Here is a 12914-nt window from a genome sequence, read left to right on the forward strand (position 1 = left end):
TTTGATTTAAGTCCCAAAATTTTTTATTTTTATATAATGTTATGATTATTTTTATTAAAATTGATATTTTATTAAATATTTTAATAATATTAATTGTATTTAATATTAAAATTTTAAATATATTTATTTTAATTTATTATAAAATTGTTTTAAAATTTTACATTTGAATTTATAAAATTGTTATTTTTAAGCCAACTCTAAAATTTTTTGATATATAATATTATACAAATATTTCGAATATAATTTATAAATCTATATATTTATAATTTTAAAATAAAATTTAAATAAAGTTTAATGTAAAATATAAATTTAATATTGTTAAAAATATGTAATAGAAATATCACTTGTAATAAAAATATCATCATAATATTTATATAAAAATTAAATTTGGTCTAAATTTGGAGCACTTGAAATTAAAAATTTTTAAAAAAATTTGGGACTGAAATCAAATCAAATTAACAAATATGAGAACCAAATTGAGATTCATATAATAATTTGACACGTGTCACCATATTAGATTAACACATGACACACTACAAACGTGACATGTGGGCATAAATATATATTTTTTAAAAAGTTAAAAAAATTTAAAAAAATTAAAAATTAAAAATGAAAAAAAATTAAAAAAACGAGGAGCTGACACGTGACACCTACTTAACGGTGTTAGTTCTATACTAACGAAAAGGACCTAATTGTTACTAATTTACAAAAATGTTGACCTAATTGAGACTAATAAAAATATAAAGACCAGATTGAGATTTTGGTAAAAAACGAGGATAACTAAGTATTTTAACGTATTGTATATAAACGCAATAGGGGAAAAAGTGGGGGCATGGAGGGCTTTTTTGTATTTCAGGGTCGATTTGGATTTAAATTTGTAAAAATGGGTTAGTTCAATTTTTTTGTAAAATAGGGTCAAGTCGTCACGATGGAGGACGACATTAAAGGTGAAGTCGTCCTTCGTCGAGCCGATTTCCTTTTCTTTTTCAAAAACTAAAGTCGTACTATGGTAGACCGGTTTGTATTTATGTGAAAAGTGAAGTTGTCCTACTTCACTTTTCAGTTTTTTTTAATCTCAATAAGTTTCTGCGAGTCTGAATAAGGTCCTGCACAGGAACTTCAATTCTTCCATTATTTTTTCATGGAGGCAAAGGAAGAATATCGTTCTCGGGGTTGTAGCTGTTGTGACTTGCCTTCATGAAGAGTGTGAGAGGCAAATCATTCATAGGGATGTGAAGAGCTGCAACATAATGCTTGACGCCGATTTCAATGCAAAGCTTGGAGATTTTGGGCTTGCGGAAATGTATGAGCACAGTTGCAGCACGAGGGAGGCTAGTATCCAAACAAGGACATTATTCTGGTGTTCCCAATGTAAAGACGAATGTGTACAAAAAAAAAACTGAAAAGCGAAGTCATTATGTGTAAGGACGACTTCACTTTTCACATTAATAGAAATCGGCCACCCCAAACACGATTTCATTTTTTGAAAAAAATAAAAGAAAACCGGTTGGTGGAAGATGACTTTACCTTTAATGTCGTCCTCCATCCTGACGACTTGACCCTATTTTACAAACAAAATTTGAACGAAACTATTTTTACAAATTTAAATTAAAATTGACCCCGAAATAAAAAAAAACGGCATGGAGTGAAAAGAGTTCTCTCTCACTTACAATCAAATTGACAGATAGAAAGAGGCGGGAGAAACTTGACGAGCATAAGACTTTTTTTGTTAGTATCTAAGCACCAGTGCAGTATGGGCTTTCTGCCCCGGTTATTTTCATCATTTTGCCTCGGGTCTGGAACCGAGGCATATTGGGGCGAGGCCAAAAGGTACCCCTTTTGGCCTCGATTATCACTCGAAGCCATATACCCAGTTTTATGCCTTAGTTGTTTGAAAACCGGTGTCATATACCCCATTTTCTGCCTCGGGTCAGATAGGACCGAAGCCATAGGTTAAAATTTTTTTTTTTTAATTAAAATTTTCGCAGACTTTTTGGCCTCAGTTATGGTAAGAACCGAGGCCATATGTGAGCTTTTTGCCTCGGTCTTGGTAGCAACCGAGGCATATTCCACTGCTTTTTTTTAAATAAATTTTTTGTTTTATATTGATTCCCACATTTAAACCTGCATATTTTTTTCACACAGCAGCACAACCATAACAGAATATTTTCTCAAACATCCACAATCCAAAAACATTTAAAAGATAATTGAAATGTACACAATCCAAATACATATATCCTAATCAATACTATTGTACATTTGAATTATGAATTTTGCACATGCTATCCTATCAAACTTTATGGACTTCGCGGGAATTGGCAAAGGACTCTTGAATGTCTACAAAAGAAGACATTAAGTTAGTATATAGAAAGACAACTTTAGTATACCAAACTTTAGAATATTGCAAAGTAATTGTTTTAATTCAAAAATATATTACCGTTTCCCAATTAGTTGTAATACGAGCACGCACAATTGTTGTCATCTATTGCATTATATAGTAACCGCACTCATATGAGCCGGTTTGTCTATTACACTACATTATATCAACAACATTAAAATCAATTAATGAAGAAAATCAAATCAAACAATTATAAATATATGGATAGAAATATTAAACCTGGACGGAACACCATGCAAGACATTTTGCCTTAGCCGTTGATCTCCCTAACAACATGTTATGTCCAATAATTGAACTATGATAAAGGGAATAAGTTAGGATACTTTTATATAACATGTCATTTTCATAAGATTGAGATTAGGTTTCTTACCAATCTATCACTTGTCTAAAATGGTTGGGGGGAAGGCGGTGCAAAGAGCAAAACCACACAGCAAGGTTCTCCCTTAGGGAAACCACAAGTAATTGCCAACGATGTTTGAGAAGAAAATAAATTTATTGTTATACATTAAAATGATAGATTATATTCATAAGTTAATAAAAATGACTTACCCAGCAATATAAGGGACAAAATAAATTTCTTTTCCGCGTTGAAAGCATCTAGTCACATATGATTGGATGTCATCAAACTTGTTGCCTTCATGAGTGAGTTGAGGGTCTACAAACCCATATACATCATTCAGTCTCATAGTTTCAGTGACACCAAACAAATACCTAAAGATAAAATTGATTTGATATAAGTAAATAGATAAATATATCATATAACTATATATAATGATTGAAAGGCTTACATCATCCATAACTGAATAATGGTAATATTCAGTTCCTCTTGTCCTCGTGCAAGCTCTAAGACATCTTGGGAATGCAAGTAAAGTGGGATGTCAATATCTCTCCCAAAAATGTTAGCATCCCAAGGAACCTGCATCGGGTTATCAACTATGATTTCTGCAAGTTGGAGCAATGCACCAAGAGGATCGTCAAAAGAGAGAAGAATCTTCTTTGATTGAGGTTTTTCCTATATTGATGCAATTTCAGTTAAAATGGAATATAATTTAAGTTTGAATATAATAAACATGTAAACTTAAAAATGTAGTATATTTGTGGGTTTAAGAGTCTGTACCGGGGAGTCAGTAACAACCAAATCTCTAGGCCAGGCGAGGAAACACTAGAATGCATATGCCATAGTATACACCTCATCTGTTGGCACAGGAACTAAAGCAAACGGCATAAGAACCTCCTCTACCGTGATCTTAACCTCATCCTCTGATAACTCCATGCCATGAAGAACTGTGGCTACCTCAAATACTTTTCCACGAGCCACTAGTGTCTTCTCTATACCATCCCAAATATATAACTGACATGGATGAGTGTCATCCATGTCTGTTGGAAGGGGGAGCCTTTCATCCATAAATGAAGAACAGTTTTGATGATGTCTACTGATCTAGGATAAAATATAGCTTGGTCCAGTTAGGATATGCATTAGGTAATTAGCTTCTCTTTATCAATTGTATTTCAGTCTTGCTGTGTAATCCTGCACATGATTAGTTTCTGAACTAATTGATTAGCTGTGAAGTCTGGCACAAAGTGAGTGAAAATGTACTCACGATAATCGATTAGGTAATTTGCTAATCAAATTAGTGACAGCAAAAACCTTTGTATAAAAGCTGTTTTTGGAATCTGTTTTGGCGGGGGAGAAATTAGAAAGATCACGCAGTTTTCATCTGAGACAGAGCCATCTGAGAGTCACAGAGTTTCTGAATATTCTGGAAGATCACTCAAGTGTAGATCCAAGAAGATTGAGAGTTGATACTACTATGAAGGGTCTTGCTTGAATCAAGGAGCATCTAGTCAAATCTGCACAGTATAGGTGTATTCGTTTCTTGTTTTGTTTTCTGTACTTTTGATTACAGTAGCTTCAGTGTTTGAAGTGTGGACCTAGGTGCAATTGTGTGGATGCATTGCTCCTAGGGGGAGTTCTTGATTGTTGAATCAAGTTCTTGGGTTTTGGGGGTTAGAATTACATAGGTGTGCTTGTAATTCTTGGAACCTTTCTGTTTAGTGGAATCCTCCTAAGTGTGTTACTTAGGAGAAGACTGGATGTAGATTCTTTTTGAATCGAACCAGTATAAATTGTGTGTCTTGCTTCCTTCTTCCCTCTCATAATCTTTCTTGATTGATTTAAACAGTCAATTAACCCAGAACTGCGAAATTGATTAATTGAGTTTTAAACCTTAAAGACTCCTTCAAGATTCACATTAAGTAAGTGAAAAACTCATTAATCAATTCAGATCCCTTTATGGTTAAGAGTATTAGACAGAACTGTTTTTAACAATTGGCACCAGAGCTGGCTAATCGCACGTATGTCCACTTGCAGCAGCAAGTATGTCATGACGACCTTCTGGAATGAATCCTCCTTGGGAAGTCTGCTCAACCAACGAATCCTACAATGTAACAAAAAAAATTATAAAAAAAATACAATATAAAACATGAACGACCTATTTAGATAAGAATTGTATCTTACAATTTTCTCAGAGATTTCTCGTGCAGATTCAGAAGTGTAGTTGCCCGATGAACAGAAACGGGCTAACTTCCACTTTTGATGACGTGATGGTGGTGAAGGAGGCTCAGTATCTTCACCCTCAAAAGGTGGGGGCCTAAATTTTTTCTTTTTTGTCAATATCTTCTCTTCAAGTTTTCTATACCCACCACGAGATAATATGTGTGGGTTTTTATTTTGAGCACTTATGCTTTGAGCCTTTTTTTCTCTTTACCTGTAACATATAAAACCCACTTTATGAATTAGTTAAAATTTTGCATAATTATCAATTGTGTTATTGATGATTTCAAATAAACATACCTGCCATCCCTCAGATGTCCAAAGCTCAAGAAACTGACGCCATGTGTCTTCATCAATCCAAGTGTATTTCAACAATGGATTTTCATTCTTTTTATGTCTAAAGACATACCTAGACGTCAACTTGGTCTTAAAACCACGAAATTTCTCAGCCACCAATGACAAACATTTTTGTTTAAGCGTCGCCACATTTGGAATATCAAATGTTAGCTGCAATATAGAAAATGTCATCAACAGTATTTATCATATTATCAACAAAATCAAAGTATAACGTTAATAACATTAATATTAGTTACCAATAAATCTTGTCATATCATTTCCCGATCAGCTTCAGTGACATGATCAAAAGATGGCGTAAGGATTGATATTCTCTCTCGTGCCAACATTCCTAAATAACTTTTGAAGACATCCCTAGAATGACCACTAGGCTCACCAGTGTCGACGTTAATATCAACATATGTTTTCTGACCTTTAGCTCTTCTAATTAAGAGCTCTCTCAACCTAGTGGCTCCTATGGTGGGTCTCTTAGCAGGTGCTTCATCCTCTAATGAAGTATAATGTTCAGCCATGTATCTGTGAAATGAAAACATAAAAAACCATTAATAAGCAACATATAAAATAATATATAAAACATTATTTAACAAAACACCTAAATTTTAACAAGAACATGAAATTCGTACATAAAGTTATTGATTGGTCATATGTATATTCCTTCATCGTGATCTTCTCGAATTGCATGTACATCATCAACTAGATGAATTTCATCAACGGTTGTTGTTCTTCTAAATGGGTGGACGACAACAATATTAAGATCACTCATATTCTCTTCATTAGGATCAATCTGTTTTTTTTCATGAAGAGCGACAAACCAATGTTCAGTTGCAGGATCTTTAACATAGAAAACCTGAGATGCTTGTTGTGCCATGATAAATGGCTCGTCTCGATAACCCACCTTTCAAAAATCCACTAGAGTCATTCCTGATTCATCTATTTTGACACCACTCTTATTGTCAATCCACTTACATTTGAACAGTTGAATAGTAAACATGGTATAATCAACCTCTCATATCTCTTGTATTACACCATAGTATGTCATTGATCCTACTACGGGATTTTGATCTTTAGATGTAGAAAATTGTAGCGACTCAGCTTCAAGACTGACTCCACTATTTTGTACTGTGCTTTTATCATCAAGAGACTTTGTATAGAATGTGCGATTATTGATTTTATAACCTGTACAACAGATGACATCAAAATTCAACCCATTTGCTAACCACATCAAAGTCTCAGAGCATTGTGAATCTTTCAAAACCTCAGATTTAAACCAAAGCATGAATGTTCTATTATGCTCCATCAAATGTCATTTCTCTGATTGTCTTGGATTGTTCTCTTTCATAATGACTTTGTGTGCAGATAAGTAAGACATTACCTCATTTGTGTTATTCAATATGTATAGGTGTGCTTGCATCAACTCTTCGCGATTTTTGGTAACCACACTCACACCTCGGATGCTATTACTTATAGAACACCTGTTCAACCATGATCTGTGACGAACTCCTATCGGTTTTGCTTTTGCCATGTAATCTTAACAAAACTCAACACTTTCTTCAGCAATATATCTTTCGATCATTGAAGCTTTTAGACGATATTGATTTTTCACATACCCTTTCAAAATCTTCATGTAACATTCAATGGGATACATCCATCGTAAGTATACTGGTCCACAAAACTTGATTTCTCTAACCACATGAACAAGTAAATGTACCATGATGTCAAAAAATGATGGAGGTAAAAACATCTCTAGCTGACACAAGATGATAACAATTTCGGCTTGAAGTTCATCTAACTTTAAAGGATCAATGACTTTGCTACAAATTGAAGAGAAGAATGCACACAAACGCGTTATAGTTTGTCTAACATTTTTGGGTAAAATTCCATGAATAGCTACAGGTAACAATTGTTGCATTAAGATGTGGCAATCGTGAGACTTTAGGCCAACAAGCTTCAAGTCTTGCATGGACACTAAACTCTGAATATTTGAAGAGTATCCTTGAGGTACCTTGACACTCTTTAAACATAAGCAAAAACTTATCTTCTCTTGTCTGGACATAGTGTAACATGCAGGGGGCAAATAAGTGCGCCTACCAACCTCCCTTGGTGCCAAGTCTTCTCGGATATTCATTTCAACCAAATCCAAACGAGCATTTACTCCATCTTTTGTCTTTCCCTGAATGTTGAGTAGCGTACCAATCAAGCTATCACACACATTCTTCTCCACATGCATGACATCTATGCAATGCCTAACTTCTAACTTCGACCAATATGGAAGGTCAAAGAATATTGATTTTTTCTTCCAAGGGCTCGATGTAGATGACTTCTTGGACGTTTTACCAAATACATGATGTACTTTATTAACTTTATCATGAATTTGAATGCCAGTTAATGGAGTTGGTGCTTTGTCATTCTCTTGATGTCCATTGAATGCTTTCTTTAACCTTCGATAAGGATTATTAGCTTGTAAAAACCTTCGATGGCGCAGATACACGGTCTTCCTTCCATTTTTCAATTGATGAGATGTAGTGTTTTCTTCACATATAGGACATGCTTTATGACCCTTAACACTGTACCCTGACAAATTACCATAAGCTGGAAAGTCATTAATGGTGCAAAATAACATTGCATGCATCATGAAAGTTTCAGAAGCAACAACATCAAATACTTCAACACCATCAACCCACAACAACTTCAAGTCTTCAATTAGAGGATTGAGATATACATCTATGTCATTTCCAGACTGCTTTGGACCAGATATCATCATAGACAACATCATGTATTTTCTCTTCATGCAGAGTCCAGGAGATAAGTCGTAAATGAATAATATAACAAGCCAACAACTGTGGTTTGTACTTAAATTACCAAATGGATTCATTCCATCGGTAGCTAAGCCAAAACGAATATTTCTACATTCTTCACCGAACTTGGAAAATTCCTGATCAATATTTTTCCATTGCATTGAATCAGTTGGATGACGAAGGAGTCTGTCACATCTTCTCTCAGTTGCATGCCATCTAAGGTTTTTAGCGTCTTTAGGATTTGCAAACAAACGCTTAAGTCTGGGCACGATTAGAAGGTACCAGACTACTTTCAAAGCAGATCCTTCCTTCTCTATTTGACCATTATCTTCACTGTTTCTTTTCCGCTTGTACCATGATGACCCACACTTTGGACATTTTTTCAAATCTTTAAATTCTTTTCTGTATAATATGCAATCATTAGGACATGCGTGTATCCTTTTATACTCCATACCCATCGGACAAAGAATTTTCTTGGCATCATAGTTTCGAGTGGGTAGAGTATTTCCTTCGGGAAACATTTCATTCAAGAGCATGAGCAATTTTGTGAAGCTTTTATCTGTCCAACCATTGGTCGCTTTCAAATTCATAAGTCTTAAAACTGCTGATAATCGCGCGAACTTAGTTGAACCAACATACAACGGAGTTTCCGCATCAGCAGACATCGTCTCATACACATGCGCTTGTGCAAAAGCTTCTACACCAACATCCCGTATCATGTCCTCCATATTGTTTTCTTCTACTCGCTCTTCACATCGCTCTTCCCGTCGCTCTTTCATGGACGAATTGGCAAGATATTCAGTTCGAGAAACAATTGGAATGTGTATTAATTCATCGTGCCATGTCCATATTGTATAACTTATAAGGAAACCATCACAAATAAGATGTTCCCTAACTTGAGTTGCATTCAATTTTCTTCCATTCAAACAGTTGACACAAGGACATCTAAACTTCACCTCATCATCACTTCTCCCCTCATAACGTTGCGCAAATTTTATAAATTCTTCTACTCCATTCTCATACTCAGCGCTGATACGTGGTAAATTAATCCAATCTCGATTCATACTGAAATCGCGTGAACAATTTCAGTAATCTTTGAATTAATGCTCACGTCGTAATCAAGGTGTGACCCTATCCCATTTAAGAAGATTCACTTTCTTTATTTTATTGGTACATATTACTTTTAAAATACATATATTAACTTTCACGAAATTTTGCCAGCATTTCGCATTGGCCTTTAGGATACACGAAATGAAAGTGATTATAAACCACAATCAAATATGCACCTGAAGATCAATACAAAACACAATTGACAAATATTCATGAATTTTAAGATATGTATTTTAAAATATATATATATATATATATATATATATATATATATATATGCACTAATAAACTACTAAAAAGTGATTTATGTTCTTAAACTGTCCAATTGGACAATTCAAGATTCAATACATTTAAATTATTAGTATTGTATCCCCTTTTATCTAATTAAAAAGAAAGTAGTTTCGTCAAAATGAAAATTTGGGGACAATACATAATTTTCGTATTGAATCTCAAACGGGAAACTAAGGCTAACTCATAGTATATACAAACAATCCAAACAATTTCAATTCCAATGAAAATCAATACTTGCAATAATCGAAATTCAAAAATAATATATACAAAATGGAAAATGAAATAAAAACGAGTTATAAACTTACCTTGGAGGAATGGCGGTACTACAATTGCCAGAAAAAACTGAGAAGGAAGTGCACCAGCGGAGGCGACGCCGCGACAGTGGCCGGAGGAGGAAGCTGGTGGCCGGAGGAGGAAGCTGAGAAAGGGAGAGACGATAGAGAGAGCGCGAGAGAGAGAGACGCGATCAATGGAGGTAAGCACAGGGGGCTCGTTCGCGTGGTGGTTGCATTGGTCGGAGGTGGTCGAAGGTGGCCGGAGGTGGCCGAAGGGTGTGGTTGCAGTGGGTGCAGCGGAGAGAGAAAGAGGGGAAAGAGTTGCAGCGCAGGCACGGGGAAGAAGAAGGGTTCGCGAAATTGGAACCGTAAATAAACCCTATGGCTTTGGTTGTTAAGGGAACCGAAGCCATAGACCCCCTTTTGGCACCGGGTCTTGTTGGACCGAGGCCAAATAGCTAACGGCCAGCCACTTTTTGGCTTCGGGTCTTATTGGACCGAGGCCTATACCACTCTTTGGCACCGGTTTTGAGAGAACCGGGGCCTATACCCCTCTTTGGCTTCGGGTATTAGGAGAACCGAGGCCTAAAACTTGGCTCTAATTGCACAAATGCCACCGCGTCATTATATGCTTCAGTTCCTGGCCAACCGAGGCATATAAGGCAAGGTAGAAAGGGAATTCTGCACTAGTGAAAATATCATACCGGAACAATGATTGAATATTTAAAAAAGATTAAATTGAACTAAATAAAATTTTGAAATCTCACTACTAGAAATTTTCATATTAGATGGGATTTTTCTTGCAAATTTGTTAAAAGAATTTGCAAGAAAAGACTTTTTTCTGCCATTTTTTTAAGAATTTTAATTGGCAGGTAATTCCTTTGTGGGTAATCATTTCCTACAAAATTATAAAATTTGCAAGTATTTCTTACAAAATTTGTTGCAAAAAGTGTTTTATACAAAATATTTTACAAGAAAATTAGTAGCAATTTCTTTCAAATTTTTTTTCACAACAAAATTTGTAGGTATTTCCTGCGAAAAAATTTTCAAAACAAAATTGGCAGAAAATGAGTTTTTTTTAGTAGTGTCTAATCGAAATTTTTATAAGTATTAAAGAAGCAAAATAGGATTTTAATCTTACTTTTTCTTATAATTGAATATTAAAAATAAAAAACAAGTGATGAAAACAAAAACATCCAATCAGATAAATGATGTTTAATGATATTTAATACTATTAATTAAAAAATTAAGGTAAAGAGAGATTATAAACCTGCATCGTTAAGTTATTAAATAAAGCAAAACTATCTATGATGCATGTTGACAAACAGACAGAGATGGATGGAGGTTTCCCACACTTTAAGTAAAAAATATATTTATATAAAATGTTCAAACTTGTAGCTGTTTACTCGAAACTATGCAGACTCAAATTCAGCATATCCGGCATTTATTGAGATTGAAAATGAGATAATGGAAATTATACAAAGATTTCTTTTAGAAAGTGGAGGTAAAGTTGAAGTTTGCGCATGTAGTTCGGATTCCAAAGAGCAAGGAACTGAAACCCAATCTTGAAGCGGCCAAATCGAACTGAAGGAGATTATTCTCAAGTTGATAACCACCAATCACAATCGAAGTCCTCGGCGTCTCACCACCATTCACAAACCCGAGACAAAGCACCTTATCGCTCACACTCACCATCGAGTTCGCTCCGAAAATCCTCCAAATCGTCTTCTGGTTCTGCAAAACAAGCTCAATGGTAGGCACCGACGCCCCTAATCGCGTGGCCAACACGTTCTCACTGCTGAAACACACTTCAAACGGTGCCACACCAGCCACCCTTGTTATATTCCTCGCAGCAGACGCTTTTACAAAAGCCTCCGTCACTGCTTTGAAGATCGAAGCCTCCAACACAGTGTAAGGGTTAACGGAACTGATCTTGGTTCCGCCAACGCCGTCGTTGCTGTTTATGGATAGCAAAGTCGTGTTAAAGCGCACGGCTTTTTCGTCGATTCTGATGGATTTGACGCCGATGAAATACTCGGCGGACGGTTCTCCCTGGGAGAAAGCAGAAGCGGTGCTAACGGGGTTGAGCAAGAGAGGGGTGAAGGTGAGTAACTGAGAGGCGTCGATGTTGGGGAGAAGAACGTAAGGGCCGTCGCCGAAGAAAGCGACGCCTTTTGAGGAGGAGAGGCAGACAGCGAATTTCCTGTGGAAGCTAAACGCGGAAGCGAGCTGTGAGGGAAGAGCGATTTTCGCCCTACCGAGACCGGCCATGCCGGAGACTCCAGTGGCGAGTCCTTGGAGTAAGAAGCTGGGGGCGCAGGAGAAGAGGAAGCGGGAAACGGTGACGTTTCGTCCCGGGTTGAAGCCATTGGTGGATTGGACAGAGACGGTATCTTCAGCAAGCTCGCCGGAGGTAGCGGTGTGGGTGATGGTGTTGTCCGGCGTGAGGCCGCAGGTGTTGTTGTTGCAGCCGGGTCTGGGGGCGGAAAAGCAGTCCCCGCAGGCGGTGGATCTGGCGAGGGAGCACTGGGCGGAGCGGCACCGTGCAGGGCGGTAAGTGGAGGAAATGTAGTTGGTGTCGCAATCGACCCAGAGGAATTGGCCTCCAATGTCTAGCACAAGGTTTAATGGGACAAGAGGAGTTCTTTGGTTGATTTGAGTTACGTATTGGAGAGTTGATGCATCTTTTGTAACGGGGACAACGAGGGCTTTGGGCCTGAAAGATTGTTGAGCGAAAGAGGGTGCAATGAAGAAAAGTTGGAAGAGAGCGATGAGACGCAGAAAGTTGGGAGTTTTAGCCATGGCTGTGTATGAGAACTGAAATAGAAATGAAGTGGAAGAAATGGTGCACCGGTATCTGTATTTATATACGTGAATTGTGAATGGGAGTTGCCACATTTGATTGGTTTATGCCCTGCAGTAAGCCAATGACAACTCACGCACTAGATTCGTCAAACATGACAGCCTCTATCTAACTTTTTCGAAAAAATATATGTTGATAACCCCAAGAGTTGTATACTTCATTTAATTACAAACCCCAAAAGCTAAGTTTCCAATTAAAAGAAGTAAAAAGTGATTAAAATTACATTAAATGAGTGTATAAAAAGAAAGGGTGTCGGTCAAACTTTTTCCAATAA

At 36.4% G+C, this 12914-nt stretch overlaps 1 protein-coding gene across 1 annotated transcript; it reads right to left on the reverse strand.

Annotated features, from left to right (window-relative positions):
* Positions 1-11132: 11132 nt before the first annotated feature.
* Positions 11133-12621, reverse strand: LOC114190500 (gamma conglutin 2-like). The gene has a single exon (XM_028079412.1). It carries the CDS (start codon positions 12577-12579, stop codon positions 11269-11271), a length of 1311 nt encoding a protein of 436 aa, XP_027935213.1. The 5' UTR covers positions 12580-12621; the 3' UTR covers positions 11133-11268.
* Positions 12622-12914: the final 293 nt, after the last annotated feature.

Source organism: Vigna unguiculata, chromosome 7 (assembly GCF_004118075.2).
Source record: "Vigna unguiculata cultivar IT97K-499-35 chromosome 7, ASM411807v1, whole genome shotgun sequence".
Classification (NCBI taxonomy): Eukaryota; Viridiplantae; Streptophyta; class Magnoliopsida; order Fabales; family Fabaceae; genus Vigna; species Vigna unguiculata.